Genomic DNA, 14357 nt, shown 5'->3' with positions numbered 1-14357 from the left:
AGGAAACAGCCCTAGACTGGATTCCAGTCCAGACTTGCAATTAGGATGGTGTTTTGACACCATTTTCCCTTGCGTGTTGCTGGCATGTGTGACTGCCTGTGAGGATTTTCTTGTAGCAGATGAGGTACTATGGACCTTCCTCCCTGGAACAGATTACTTCTAAAATACAAATTGATTGAGCAGTTTAACTGGCACTTTAATGTTGTTGTTAACTACTAGTTCTGTAGTGTCTGTGTGGCCTGAATGACTCCTCTCATGCTCTTCTATTAAGGTGAGATCTACGGGCCAATGTATGGGCACTGGGGTGTTTAGTTTCAAATAATGGGTGAAATCATGCTACACTTACTGCATCTCAGAAACTGAAGAATCACGCCTTGGAACTGTCCCTTCCAAGAACAGCTCCAGAAAACAGTTCCTTGAATCACTAAAAATATCTCTATTTTTTGAGTCAAAACTGTTCAAAAATGCACCCTTGGGAAGTACTGGAACGTGTGAGTTTGGTGTAAGGTAAAAAGCCCACAAATTCCCATTGGGCTTTCGATAAAAATAGAAAGATTGCTTAGAAGTAGTTGTCAAGTATTATTTCCCTAGCTTAAATGATCAGGCCATAGTGGTGAAAGCCTCTAAAGTTCTCTACAACCCATTCACTATAATTAAAAAAAATCTAGGTTTGTACTTGCCTCCAGTGAGTGCTGTGTCCTGTTTTCCTTTCCACAGGCAGAGTCACCCCAGAACAGCTCAGCTCATACATAAGGCTTTTCAAAAATAACCTCAAAGCCTTGGAGAACCATTGTGGTCTTCTGCAGCTTGTGCTGGCCACTATCCAGACTTTGAAACACCCCCAGACTTCCAAATGGGACAACTTCCTTGCCTTTGAGAGATTACTTCTGCAGGTACATATTATGTGAATTTGTTTGACCTAAGTAAAAATGTTTTATTTCGTTTTTTGAATTCCCATTGAATTCTGTAGCTTGTACTTTTTATGAAGAAGTGTGTTGAATGTCTAGCTAAAAAGCTTTTTCTTACTGACAAACTGGTAAAAGGAATGGGAACCTACATCGTCTTTTATAGTTTTGTCTAAGAAAAAGTTTATAAACAAAATGGTAGACATTGAAAGTGAAGTACATAAATAATTGAATTGGATTATGGTTTTACATCTATATGAATTTTCAAGATGATATAACTTTTCACATTGGATATTATTAGTATCATCATCATCATCATTCTGAAGATGCTTCTTGAATCTGTGTGCTGAATCAATATAATGTGCTGTATCAAATGCAGAGAGGACTTTGTTACTATGTAAATGTAAAACTTGTGTAATTTACTGAATAGGTGAAAGCGTAGTAGGAAATTCCATGCACCAAGAGAGTGAGGTTTCTCTTGCTCACAGCTGTCATCTACCCTCAGCTTTTCCCACCACCACATTTTTTATGGCATCCTTTTGGTGACCACAGTATTATTTACATACCATTTTGTATCACACTTGGATTTCTCTCGGGAAATTAAGAGTTAGTGGTATATTGAACTCTATCGTACTAACCTTTGGAGACATACCAAACAAAGGAGAAGTTAATTTCTGCTGAAATTCAGAAAAAGCTCAAAATTTTTCTCCCTGTGCTTTCTCTTCTGCCATTGTGGTGTTTTTAGAGGAACCGTCTGAAATCCGAGTAAAAGGTAAGTCTTTATGAGCTAACTTCTAATGAAATTAGAGTCAGCCTTAAATGAGTGAAGTGTTTAGTATAGACTTCAGCTAAAATCAGATACTTCTTCTGTAAAAATTAGTTGTCTTTGTCTAGATGCTGAAAACAAACCAACCACCCAACTCTCTCCATTATCTGTGGCAGCAGGATATAATCCCTGGTCCTTTGAGAAGACTCAGTCCATACTTCATAGCTTTGTAGTCAATTAATTTCTATGATTTTGGAGGGGGTGGGGTGGGAAATACAAAACTTGAAGTCTAGCAAGCTCTTGACTACATTAATTTAAAAAGCTATTCTCTCTCGGCAAGACTGAAATATTTTTGCATGACATAGGCAGCCTTCTTTCTTTAATTAAGAAAAAACACATCTCAGGTAAAAGAACTCATTGCAGCCATTTTTTTTTTTATTTTTTTTTTTTTGTTTGTCTGGACCATCGAGCATGGCACTGACAGCTCATAGTCCCCTTCTTTCTCCTGCAGTGACTCATGCCGCATAGCTCTTCTCAGAAGCTGGTTCAGTTCCATCTTAAAACCAGTTCAGCTTTAGAACTAAAATAAAGCTGCAAGCTCAGCATTGTTTTCACAACAGACAACTGCCTGTATAAAAGCCATGTCATAAATCATCAGGGAGTGGAAAAACAGAGGTAAAAAACAACCAAGCTATGTATTTTATAAAAAAGAAATGTATAACAAGCACTCTCATAACCGTGGATGGCTTCGGATTATACCCACTGCCTTCCACCCATCATATTAAGGTAAAATGTGTTAGCCAAAGCAAACTTTCTAAACTAGCATTTGTAACTGTTCCTTAAGCGCATACTCATTTTCGGTAGTTCAAACAACTGTTCTTTTGAATTACACAATCTGTACAGCATATATCCTCTTACTGATTCTATTTTGAAAACAGAGTCTGACATGCATTATCTGCTTCTGAGCACATGGCTCGTCTCTGTTCTGTTGACAGGAGTTTGTAGGAAGAGCAAAAAAGTACTGAGACACCCAGAAGACAATAGAGATATTTCTGCTTAAAAAACGACAGTTAGGAATTATGTTGTGAATGGTTACTACGTAGCACTCTGCACTAAATTCGATGCTACAGTAGTTTATTTCAGCAGTACTTCTGAGAAATTCTTTAGCATAACTGTTAATTTCAATATTTTACAACAATAGATCTTAAAAAATCCTCAATAAAAATAGTTTCAACATGAAAATAGTGTTGTTACTGTCCTATATTGGAACCACATAGAAGACAACTGTTTGTAAAAGATCTACTGGGAGTAATATTAGATTCAGACAATGTAGGAATTCTGTATTTTTTTTTTGCTGATGGATGCATGTAAAACTCAGCTGATGCCAAAGGAGATAACCCAGTCTAAACAGGTGGTGTAAGAATTCTTAGATTTCCCCCCAAAAAAATCTGCACAGTTTTGGAACTTCTCATTACTGGATCTCTCTGATGGGTCTCATGATTCTTGGCTTAGTCGACTTTGTTCTTTTCAGAAAAACCACACTGTTGACATGAAGCCTTTAGTCTAACTCTTACATTGAATAACCTCTTCTGTTTTTCTTTTTCTTATTCCCTGATTCACTCCTTTTGGTTGATGTTGGAAGTACTCAGTTCTAAGAATGGCCTGGTAAAGGTAGAAGGCAGCCCACTTCCACTATTTTATCATAATTAAAGATCTGTAACTACATTTTTCAGACCTATGTTGTCTCAAAAAGTTTTTTACATCTCCAGCGAGGAAGTTTGGTTTTGATTAGAAGTGAGGATTTAGAATTTAGGGAGCTAACAGAAAGTAAGAGAGTGTTCTCACTCCATACTTTTCAGCTCTATTTAGCTGTATCCCCTGTTCTCCTCAAATTTATGACTTTCATGGAGGTTTATTAAGCAGTAGAGGGCCATGAAATACAAAAGCACAAGAGGAGGACTGTATGAATCTGTGATCACTAAATTCATTGTTGTTATAGTGTTGGGGAGGGAACTGTTGCATCTTGGGACTTTTTTGGGGGGCACAAAGTTTCTGCATCTGCTGACCAGCATTTCAGAGTTTTTTATTGGGGAATTAAATAGTTTCAGCATTGACCTAGAAGCCATTATCCTAGTATTGGATCTCAGTACTGTGAAAGTTTTGTGATGCTGATTAATGTTACATAATCTCAAGAGTAATTGAAATTTAAAAAAAAAAACTCACAAAAACCCAACAAACCCACAGAACCAAACTAAAAATCTCCAACACATTCAGAGTTTCATTCTATAGATGAGTGGCTATAATTACCTTTATAATGCATACTATTCAATTGATGTGACAATGTGTACAGCCACCTCACACACATTGTCCTGTTGCTCTTGGATCTGAGCTCATGATCAGCCTACTTAGCTCGATAGTGTGTTACTTCTATACTTCTAGGCTCTGCCAAGAACATACAGGCGGCCACTGTGCATCACCTTGACTGCTTAGAAAAACAAATCCAGTGCTGTAATGCACTAGCAAGCAAAGACAGGTCTTTCAAGGTGGGCTGCCATCTATTTATATATCAAAGTTGTCATTATGTGTGAATTCAATATAGAATATGTGATGTAGCTGTCAGTCATTAACTTCTGAAAGTAACTTATTTTCAAAGGATGACTTGGTTATGTTTTAGATTTTACAGGTTCTTTTCCATTCTTTTTTCAAAGCTTTGCTATCATAGGAAAGAGAACACTAATATTTTAGCAAGAGTATCTGGAGTTCTTAGTGGCTCCTGGTAATAGTATAAGTAGGTCAAATACTCTGCTTGTGGAAGCTATGTACACATACCTACATAAGAGCCCAAGACCATATAGTATTTTCATGTTTGCATTTCCAAATACTAATTAGCTGGATTGTATTTTATTTTATATCTATTTTCTCATTTTGGTGCTGTAAATTTTGTCAGAAGACAGATTTTTATTTTTTTTTTTGTCCTTGGTGTCTTGAGCAACAGAAAATATAGACATGTTTTTAAGAGAAACAGAAACTTAATGCCAGATGGTCATTCCAATGTTTTTATTTTTCTGTTGGCAGAAAGCAGTTATGAGGTTAATAAAATGACATCATTCTTTCTCCTGTGAATATTAGAGTGCAAACTCACAAAAAAAGAAGTGGAAAAACTGCATACAACTGAGTATTTGTCATTGTAGTTAATGTTTCAGTAGCAAGCTCTAATAGCCAGGGTGTTGGTAACCATTCCATCCTGTGCTGTGATTCTCTACCATTTTTACAAACGCAGGGTGCACACAACTCATTACTGAATCAAGGGTGACATGATTATTTATTTGCACTTTTGGCCATTGCATAATACGGTAGGCGTTGTTCACATATGCATGCCTGCACAAGACCCCATGCCAATAAATTTGGAAACTGTAAGACACCAGCTTGCAGACTTTCCCTGCATAGAACTCACTGTAGTTTTCAGACCTCTCCACTTTTCTACACGGTACAGTAGTTACGAGGTGACATTTATTGACTGTAAACTGGTATAAACCAAAAGCTTAAGCATGGGCATCAGGGCTGCTGAAGCAAGCTCTTAGATACAGAGCAGTGGGAAAACAGAGAAGCTTTTGCAGTAGTTCTGCAAGAATAACTCATAGTTCAGCTGTAGTGAGACCTTTATTTCTACATAGAGTAGATTAAGATCAGTGGCATTCCTTGTTATTATTTGTATTGCTTTAGTCTACATGCAATTTATCATTAGGTAGCTCAGCTCAGTGCAATAAATTGTCTTTTTGGTGGCCTACAATGTTGGTAAATAATCTTTTTAGTAAAGTTATTGCAACAGTATTTGGAAAGAAGAACCATGATGTTAACTGCCTGTAATTAGAGATTTACATTAAAACAAAAAAAATCTTGAAATTAGATCAATTGCTTTTCAACATAAAGTTACATATGGAATGAATTGTCTTGGTGGGAGTCTTCCTTGGTACCATGTTGATTGTAAAGGTCATCCTCTGGAATTTGGTACCTTTTGGATAAGATTGTAGTTTGGACAGAGCCTTGGATAACATGGTCTAGGGTGAGGTATCCCTGCCCATGGCAGGGATTGCATTTCACTCTCTAGTTGCATGAGACAGAATAGAGTCATAGAATGGTGTGGATTGGAAGTAGATGATCTTAAGGTCCTTTCCAACCCACACCATTCTATGACTCTATTCTGTCTTATGCAACTAGAGTGTGAAATGTAATTTGTTGATGACTTCTGAAGAGAAAATAGTCCTGCAGCGATTACTTGCTTAAGCTTGCAAATTCAATATTTAAAATACTATAATATTTATAATCCAGTATTTACACTAAGTTTTTATTTAACCACCTGTTTGTTAGGCTTGCTCCATTTAAACTGAGAGCTATTGCCAGAACATGTAAACCTGTAAACCCATTTGGACTCTGCCTTTTATACATGTGATACTTTTTAACTTTTTAAGTATTTATTCTACATAAAATTTATGTTAAATGTCATGAACTTGCTTAAAAACTGGTCTGTACAAGCCCTGAAATAGTGTTGCTTGAGACCTGCCTTGCATGGTCTCAGTTCATTTATTTTGCTTGCTCAATGTCTCTTACGTTGTGTTTGTGTGTTTTCTGTACATTTCTATGAAACAGAGCCCTACACTGCTGGGGATACCTCAGTGCTACAGCAGTACAGGTGGGAACAGTGGACTAAATTTGTGTAAGTGATGAGCTGTTTTGGGTGCGTTTGGTTTTGTGCACCACCCATGATACTCCATAGAGGAGGAGCTTGTTGGTTACAATTCATATTCCATGTCCTCAGGGAACTAGGTAATGGAGCATTTCCAGGTTTGACATGACAGATACTTCAACTAGTCTAGCTCAGGAGGGAAGGTATGTGTGTGCGTAAACTCTTCTACTCTATATATGTGTATATATCATTCTTCAAGTCAAGCTGATTTTCTGTGAGTAGAATGCTCGTCAGACTAATTTGAAAGCAAAATAAAATACAGGTAGGGATTGCTTTAACATTGTTCTAATCTTAAATAAATCCTTTGGGAGTGAACAGAAGCTATTTCAACTAACAATTTATTAATCTGCTGAAAGAAAACTGCTGTAAGGTTTTCTAACTCTGGCTGACACAGGGTTAAAATAACTCTGGTTACCATATCACATGGGAGTTGAGAGTATCTTTCTGTATTCTTGTCAAAGAAATATGTTTGTGTTTGGTCTGAAAAATTGCAAAATATTGCCATGATGGTTCTCATTTAAAAAGCAAAGACCTCCCTCCTTCATCTTCTGGAAGAGCTAATATTTTATATCCAGATAAGGGTCATGTAAAGCCTCTAAAATGAGGACTTAATAAAGAAATCGCTTTTTTGAGTGAACAAATGTCCACATCAATAAAACTTAAAAGCCTTGTGGGAAGAAGAGGCTAAACATATTAAGTCAATGAGAACTTTTAAATTAATGTTCTATGTACACAACCAAAATACTTGCTGTAAAATAAAAGAATCCCAACATATAAATGATTGTAATGGAAACCAGCTTTTTGGAGCAAAAAACCACTGCCACCCCCTCTGCACACACGCAGGTTATTTTGTTAGAAGTTGAAACAATTAATAGCTTTTTCTAGCAGTTTCTTTTGAGATGCATGTTGAGATTACATTGCAGTTGGTATCTTTTTAGCCCATGTTGCAAAAGGGCAGCATGATTTTCAGGTTTGTGTGAACATTTGTGACCAGTGATATCCAGTGTCCTTCACCAGCCCTGGGGAATCCCCGTGCTGAGCTATGGCTCTGCCTGTCGCTTGCCTTTCTTTCTGACTTTTCTCCTTAGAATGTGATATTAACTGCTTAGTTGCTGTAAAAAGTAACATAAATCAGGCTGAAAGGCAGATGCCCTCACTCTGCCCTCAACTACATGTAGTTGCAGAGAGGCACAATATTAACAATATTGAATTAGTCACATTTACTCTTAAACAGATAATTGTGCTCCTAGAGGCAAAGTCTCTGTCATGTGTACTCCTAGTAAGCCCTTGCCTTGCTGTGTGTTGCTCCACTGATAGAATGTTCTGTACTACCTGTTTTATATTAGTGGCAGGATCTGCTTTCTGGTCTGTCCTTAAGAGGAGATTATTGCCACCCTCACCGAAAAATTATCCTCTGCTATTAGTTGCACAGGACAGGCTGAGTTATATGTGAAACATTTCTTTAAATCTTCCAAAAATATGAGAAATGCCTCCAATGGACTGAGCAAATCTCTTCACTTACTAACCTGCAGAAAAATGGCATGCACTATTTCGGATCTAAAAAAATGGAGGATTCAGGCACTCTTGGCAGCAGCATCTTATATTTTGGGAGGCAGGGACCTGTAAAGGGTGCCTTTTTAGGTGTGGTTTCTGTGGAGATAGGTAAGCAGTGCAAGAGTGCAGATTCCCTTAGTCCATCTTTCTGCCTCTCAATAACAGAAATCCCATTAGCAATGCCCATTCATCAGCATTCAGATTGGCAAGTTAATTGGCAAGTTTTCACCAAGTCCTGAACGAAGTGTGTTATTGTGGTGTTTAAGTCTCTGCTAATAAGCTTATTAGTTTGGTGTTAATTGTGTGTTACTGTGGTATTTGAATGGAGATAGGGAGGGAGGCGGCTCCATCTGTGCTCTAGCATTCAATTTTCTATCCATTTTGTTCGTTATGATACCCGTGTTCTTTTGGTAAAAAGACTTGTTGGGTGTATTTTTTTTTGTTTTGGATGCTTTCAGTCTAGATGGTTCACTCAGCTTGTCTTATAGAAAAGAAGGGGCTTTTTAAGATGATAAAGTTTCTTAGCTAATAATCCTAACTAGGTTTTGCCCCTGCTATAGGTTCAGAGCGGGACTGCATTTACCTTTGGGTTTTATCTGCTTTTGCTAATTACATTAGTCTGTAAGAAAATCAGTATTGCCTTATATTTACAGTCCATGTGTTGTCCCTAGGTAAGATTCTAGGTACTGTTGTAATAATAATTAAATCAATACCGCAAAGCACAATCATCTAGTGAGAGCTTTACTCATAGGAACTGCTTATCATTGTGGTGGCTAGCTCAAAGGCAGTAAATCACCTATCAAATCTCTTATCTGCAAACCAGTTTGATGGTGCCAGCGCTGTATATCCAGTTTTGAGTGTGATTAGCTTAGTCTGTCAGCTTAGTTTTCCTCATTTTTTGGAGGATGTATTTGATTATTTCCCACAGACTGGCAAGGAGAAAGCAGAGAAACAACACAACTGAAAATTAATGAAAACTTTACTGTGGGCAATATCCAAAGTTAACAGTGGGGCTGCCATGTTGCATTCCCTCTGTCTCCCCACCTTAACGATTTACATATTTCTCTTTCCAATGGGATGCATGCTTCCTCAGATTACTGACATTTCTGGGCACATGGTGCAAGCACAGACATACAGGTGCACACTGTACTACTTTTTCCCACAGTCTGGGTTGTCTGGGTGTTAGTGAGCCCCAACCTGGAAAGCTGATAGTCCAATTGGCAATGTACCAATCCCTAGCTGTAAGCCTAGCCTCTCTGTTTGTCTCATGTCCTGCAAAATATGCTATGGGATTTTTGCCCCAGCAAAAAAATCCCAACTTTGGCAAGTCTTGGCATACTTGTGCAAAAATGGCTTTATGGCTGCTGCCTTCAAATCACAGCTCTTACCTCTGTTTGCATCATCTGTTCTTGGACATGAAGCTCTTTGAAGGCACAACTGTGCACAGACTCTGAGGCTAATATTTTTCCCAAACCCATTATTTTCAGTAGGAAGGTAAGTATATTCTTAATTTGATTTTGCCTACTTGATAGAAAACAAAGTGGTGTTAGTTTTCCAAGTTGTCAGACCAGCTGAGATCGGGGTGGTCTAGGAGTTAACTATTTTTCCTAACTTAGGATTTTAGGGTTTACCTGGTGGAATTGAACCTGCAGTGAGTTAGAGAACTTGCAAAGCTCTGCATTGTTGTTGGCCATGTTTTCAGTGAAAACCTCCACGCTCAAAGGAACCTACACGAAGAGATAGTCCTACACAACAAGTTGATTGCGGCTCAGTCCAGTTATGGAGCCATGGTAGATTTTTGTCATAAATTGTGATATAATTCTTTGCAAATGTATAGGCTCGCTGATATCATTTGCTCACTTCCAGCGAAGAAGGCAGGCTCAGGTCTCTTTGTCTAGATTGGAAAAGCAGGTATTGTGTGAAGGCAACATGCTGGCTCAGCCAACAAAATCTTAGTGGAATTTTACCTCTGCAATAGGTCATGAAGAATCATTTTTAGATTCAAATCTGGCTTGTCAGAGGTCTGCCAGTATAGTACTTCCTGCCTTGCATCCTCTTGGAGATGACCAGTTACTTCTGCTTAAACAAAGATGTAACTAACCCTTCCCACTTGGAGAGGTGTAAAATACTGGAAATTAAAGTGGTTACTGCTACCTCTGCTATCCCAAAGGTATGTCTAACAGACAAATGACTCAATCCTAGTAGGTATTTCCCACATGTCCCTAGATTTTCTTGGGAAGTGGAGAGAGATTTTTTTCTAGTGGTTTTCTTTCTTTAGATTTTCTCCAGTTCATTCTTCTTCAGCTAAGTTACCTTTTATTGCCATTGAGTTTCTCTAGGGACTTCCTGGAACTAAGATGATACCTCATTAGAAGCCTGCCTGTTTTACCCCATGGCACCATATTTGGGTACAAGAACATGAAAGTCAGCATGCAATAGGCCTGACAAAAGTGGATTTATGCTGGAAGCTGCCTGCTGGCTGTGGTGTCCCAGCTCATTTGCCCTCGTCCTCCCTCCAGAAAGCAAAAGGAAATACTTGCTCCATACCTAGAAATGACCTGGATTTACCAAGTCTGAGGCTTTTGTAGTTTTGTTTTCTCTGTGTTTACTCTTTCATGTATCCTATAAAAATGCTTTGTTAATTAAAATGTAGTAGGCACTGGAGGAAAAATGAAATTTCTCTCTAGATGTCCCACCCTGCACCACCCTGTCCTGGGATGTTTGCCTTTGTGTGCCTTTAAACAAATAGCATATGGTTCTGTGAGTGTTCCTGTAATTCAAAGTAGTCATGTTGCCTGCAGAAATGAAGGGCACCGTGCACAAGTAACACTTGTACAGTGTTTTCTAATGAAATATGATGGCCCGTTCGTGCAGCTGTGTCTAATAAGGCATGAATACGTTTAACTGATTTTTACCTCCTCACACTCTGTTTGTTTGAAGTACAGAAATGTTGTATGTTCACATTAGGCAATTCAGTATAGAAATCTAACTTGGACTATTGATGGGAAGTATTTCATAATTTTTAGCAGGTTAAAACGTATGGTTGTAGTTACAGTAAATAAATGGCTTGGTCCATAAACGAGTGCCATTCAGCACGACTGTCGGGTGGATGTAGGTTCATCCTTCAGGAGAGTAAAATGTAGGTAATGGATAAGTAATAAATGATAGTCTGGGTCTCTGCCTCGGGAACGGAAAGGTTTCAAATTATTTTTAACAAGGGCATTTGTAAGAGAAGAGGAAAAGGTAATGGATCAGAGACGAGAAACTCTTCAAATGTGATTTAATTCTATCCAGCAGTTTCTCTTCTAGTATTTCTTCCCTACCCATCCCGAAGTCTAGGGAAAGCGAAATAGCTGCTAAGCCGTAGGGAGCAAATTATTCAGACATACTCCATAGTTTCATCTCACGTTCGCATAGTAGCGCTGCCTTTCCTGAATGGAGCAGAAGGGTTCTTCTCCAATAAAAATAAGGAACATTTTCTTTAAGTTTTAAAAAATCTCTCTCGTTTCCTCTGAATTTCTTTACCCACTATTCTTCAGCAACACAGGAACAAAGATAACACAGTTAAATTTGGGAAGTTGTAGGCACTTATTAAATGAGATTCTCAAATGCTGTAGGTATTAAATATATCTGCTCAGATATTTCAGTCACTGGTAGGATCAGAGTGTGATTAAAATAAGGGTTCCCCAAGAGAGACTGCTGTGGGTCCTCAACTGGCTTTTTTTTAACAGATATTTTTTAAATGGCTATGGTGTTTCTGGTGATCGGGCTCTCACTGGCCTGATTTGTTTTGGTTCTGTTTGGTTTTGAAAGTACATTTTTAAAAAGCATTCATTCTTATATCTGTTTAACAGATACCGCTACGAGAGAATTCCAAAAGTCTCTACTTGTGGAATAAAACAAAAATAAAAATTTGAAAAGCTAATACTTGGTGTCATGTACCACTACCTAAAGTTCATTAGTTGTAATGGCCAGTAGGCTTAGCACAGTGTAAGTCTTCTGAGTGTAACTATATGATACACAGGAATACATTTCAAAATATATGTTCTTGTACCAAAAGCCAAGTGGAAAGCTCTCTCAACTTTCTCACTTGTCTTAATTGAATTACCCTGCATCCTCTCTGTGTAGTTTTTTTCCCCCACACTGTAGATGGATTTATCTGTCCAGGTTATTTCACTTCTGGAGTTACTCAAAAACTATTTGGAACTCAAGGAGTCAATGCTCACTACCCCTTACTCCACAGTAGTTCTTGAAAGTTTTAGGACAACTCAGGTAGCACCTTCTGTGTCCTCTTATCTACTGCTTCTCCAGGTTTGTCTTGGAAGAGCTTGGCTTTTGCCAGAATTATTGGAAATTTGATGCTTTTTCTCCTGTGTACCCTGGAAAAAAAGTCCGTTTGAGAATCTAGCTACTGTAGGAGGGAAATCATAGAATCATAGAATCGTAAGGGTTGGAAAGGACCTTAAGATCATCTAGTTCCAACCCCCCTGCCATGGGCAGGGACACCTTGCCCTAAACCACGTGGCTCAAGGCTCTGTCCAACCTGGCCTTGAACACCGCCAGGGATGGAGCATCCACAACCTCCCTGGGCAACCCATTCCAGTGCTTCACCACCCTCACTGTAAAGAACTTCTTCCTTATATCTAATCTAAACTTCCTCTGTTTAAGTTTGAAGCCATTAGCCCTTGTCCTACCACTACAGTCCCTAAGGAAGAGTCCCTCCCCAGCATCCTTGTAGACCCCCTTCAGATACTGGAAGGCTGCTATGAGGTCTCCACGCAGCCTTCTCTTCTCCAGGCTGAACAGCCCCAACTCTCTCAGCCTGTCTTCATGGTTCACTACATCTTTTCATTGCATCTACAGAGATGGCAGCAGATACACAAAGATGTAAGCTGCTGCTACTTCAAGGGAATGTCAGTTACTGACATAGGCAGAGTTTTGCATCGTCTGCATACTGGTTTAGTTTCATCTGCTTGTTTGTTGCAGAGAAGAGGTTGAATGTACAGAAGGCACATGTGCCAACGTTTAATTGGCAGGGGCCTGACTGCACGTGTTGTCAACAACTGTGTAGATTGGGTAGCCACCATGCATTTCAGGGGACGTAATAGCAGAGAAGTCTGTTAGCATGGTGCAAAGCTTCAGTTTTTTGCTTTGGGTTCTGATTTCACCCAGTTTTTGCAGCTCCACGGAATGAAACTTCTGTATGTACTCAACCTGCGTAAGGCTATCGGTTTGAACTCCAAATGTTAACACGTGCGAATGGTTTGGTTGCCTCTGTAATATTAATTGTTTCCTAGACTGTCAATGTGTGCATTTGTGTTTTATCCATATCCTGAGCAAGATTTCTATTAGAAGTGATTACTACTGGAAAATGAATGATTTCTTTGGTATCTGATGGGTGGACTTGAAGAAGTATAGATAAGCAGTAGTGTGGAGTATTGTGCCCTTTCTCATCCCGCTTCTCTTCTGTAAGTCAGAAGAGGATGCACAGTTCTAAGACATCACTAAAGCACTCTTGCTGGGCACTAGTTATCCTTTTCCTGCAGATGCTGTTCATAAGAGTTTTATTTTCATAAAACATATAGAGGTAGAGGATACCTTTATATCTTTTAACTCTTAGTCGTTCTCAGTAAGTAGTGCAACAGGAGTGGAATTTCTTATGTAAAAATACAAAAGCTAGACACTGTCTCAAAGAGGGAACAACATATTTCATGCAGATGGGCTCTCAAACGATGATGAAAACAGCAATTCATGGATGACCAGGTAACCTGCTTTTCTGTGCAGAAGAACTAAAAATAATTTACATATTTTCATTTTTAAACATTTGCATGTCATCTTGGTGTGATTACTGGCACATGTTGTATTGATTCAACTTTATTGTCGCGCTATTCTCTCACATTCAAGGGCCACATGTGCTCCACATCTGGTGAACATTTAAAGGCCTTTTGAAAAACATAACCATGTTTTTGTTCTTAGAAATGCTTATGACAAATATCACGCTCTTGCATCTGCTTCTGCTCTTGGTTGCAAACAGGATGCACTAGGCTGTGCCTGCTGTCCAGTTACAAAACCACCAAAGATAACATAATATGTTAATCAAAGTGATTAACTGCTTGACTATTGGTACTTGTTCATTGCACCAGAATGACCATGTATCCTTGTTCTGGTGAAATCACAGTGGACCACACTGTATGTGTAACTCTTAATGGCCACTTTCATTAGAATAGACAATGTGTGAAAAAGGGACAACAGGAAGAAAACCACTGCATTTTTAGGAGTGAATAGGAAATTTCTTTTATATAGTTATTCATGCTAAAATATAATCTTGCTCTTGAGGAGAGCATACCTTAAAAACTGCTAGCATAGTATTCAATGTCAGAAGTCACCA

General features: G+C 38.6%; 1 protein-coding gene across 2 annotated transcripts in view; it reads left to right on the top strand.

Annotated features, from left to right (window-relative positions):
• SCFD2 (sec1 family domain containing 2) overlaps positions 1–14357 on the top strand; it is a 224944-nt gene that overhangs the window by 51618 nt on the left and 158969 nt on the right. For both annotated transcript variants that reach the window (XR_003992210.1, XM_030491893.1), the window contains exon 4: positions 718–893. Coding sequence is in view for 1 of the 2 variants with exons in the window: in XM_030491893.1 (XP_030347753.1) it covers positions 718–893 (176 nt within the window). In the remaining variant the exon portion in view is untranslated. The remainder of the gene's footprint in view (positions 1–717; positions 894–14357) is intronic.

The sequence above is a fragment of the Strigops habroptila genome, chromosome 7 (genome assembly GCF_004027225.2).
Source record: "Strigops habroptila isolate Jane chromosome 7, bStrHab1.2.pri, whole genome shotgun sequence".
Lineage (NCBI taxonomy): Eukaryota > Metazoa > Chordata > Aves > Psittaciformes > Psittacidae > Strigops > Strigops habroptila.
Note: the sequence above shows the minus strand (reverse complement) of the source record. Positions and strands in the feature narration are given on the sequence as shown.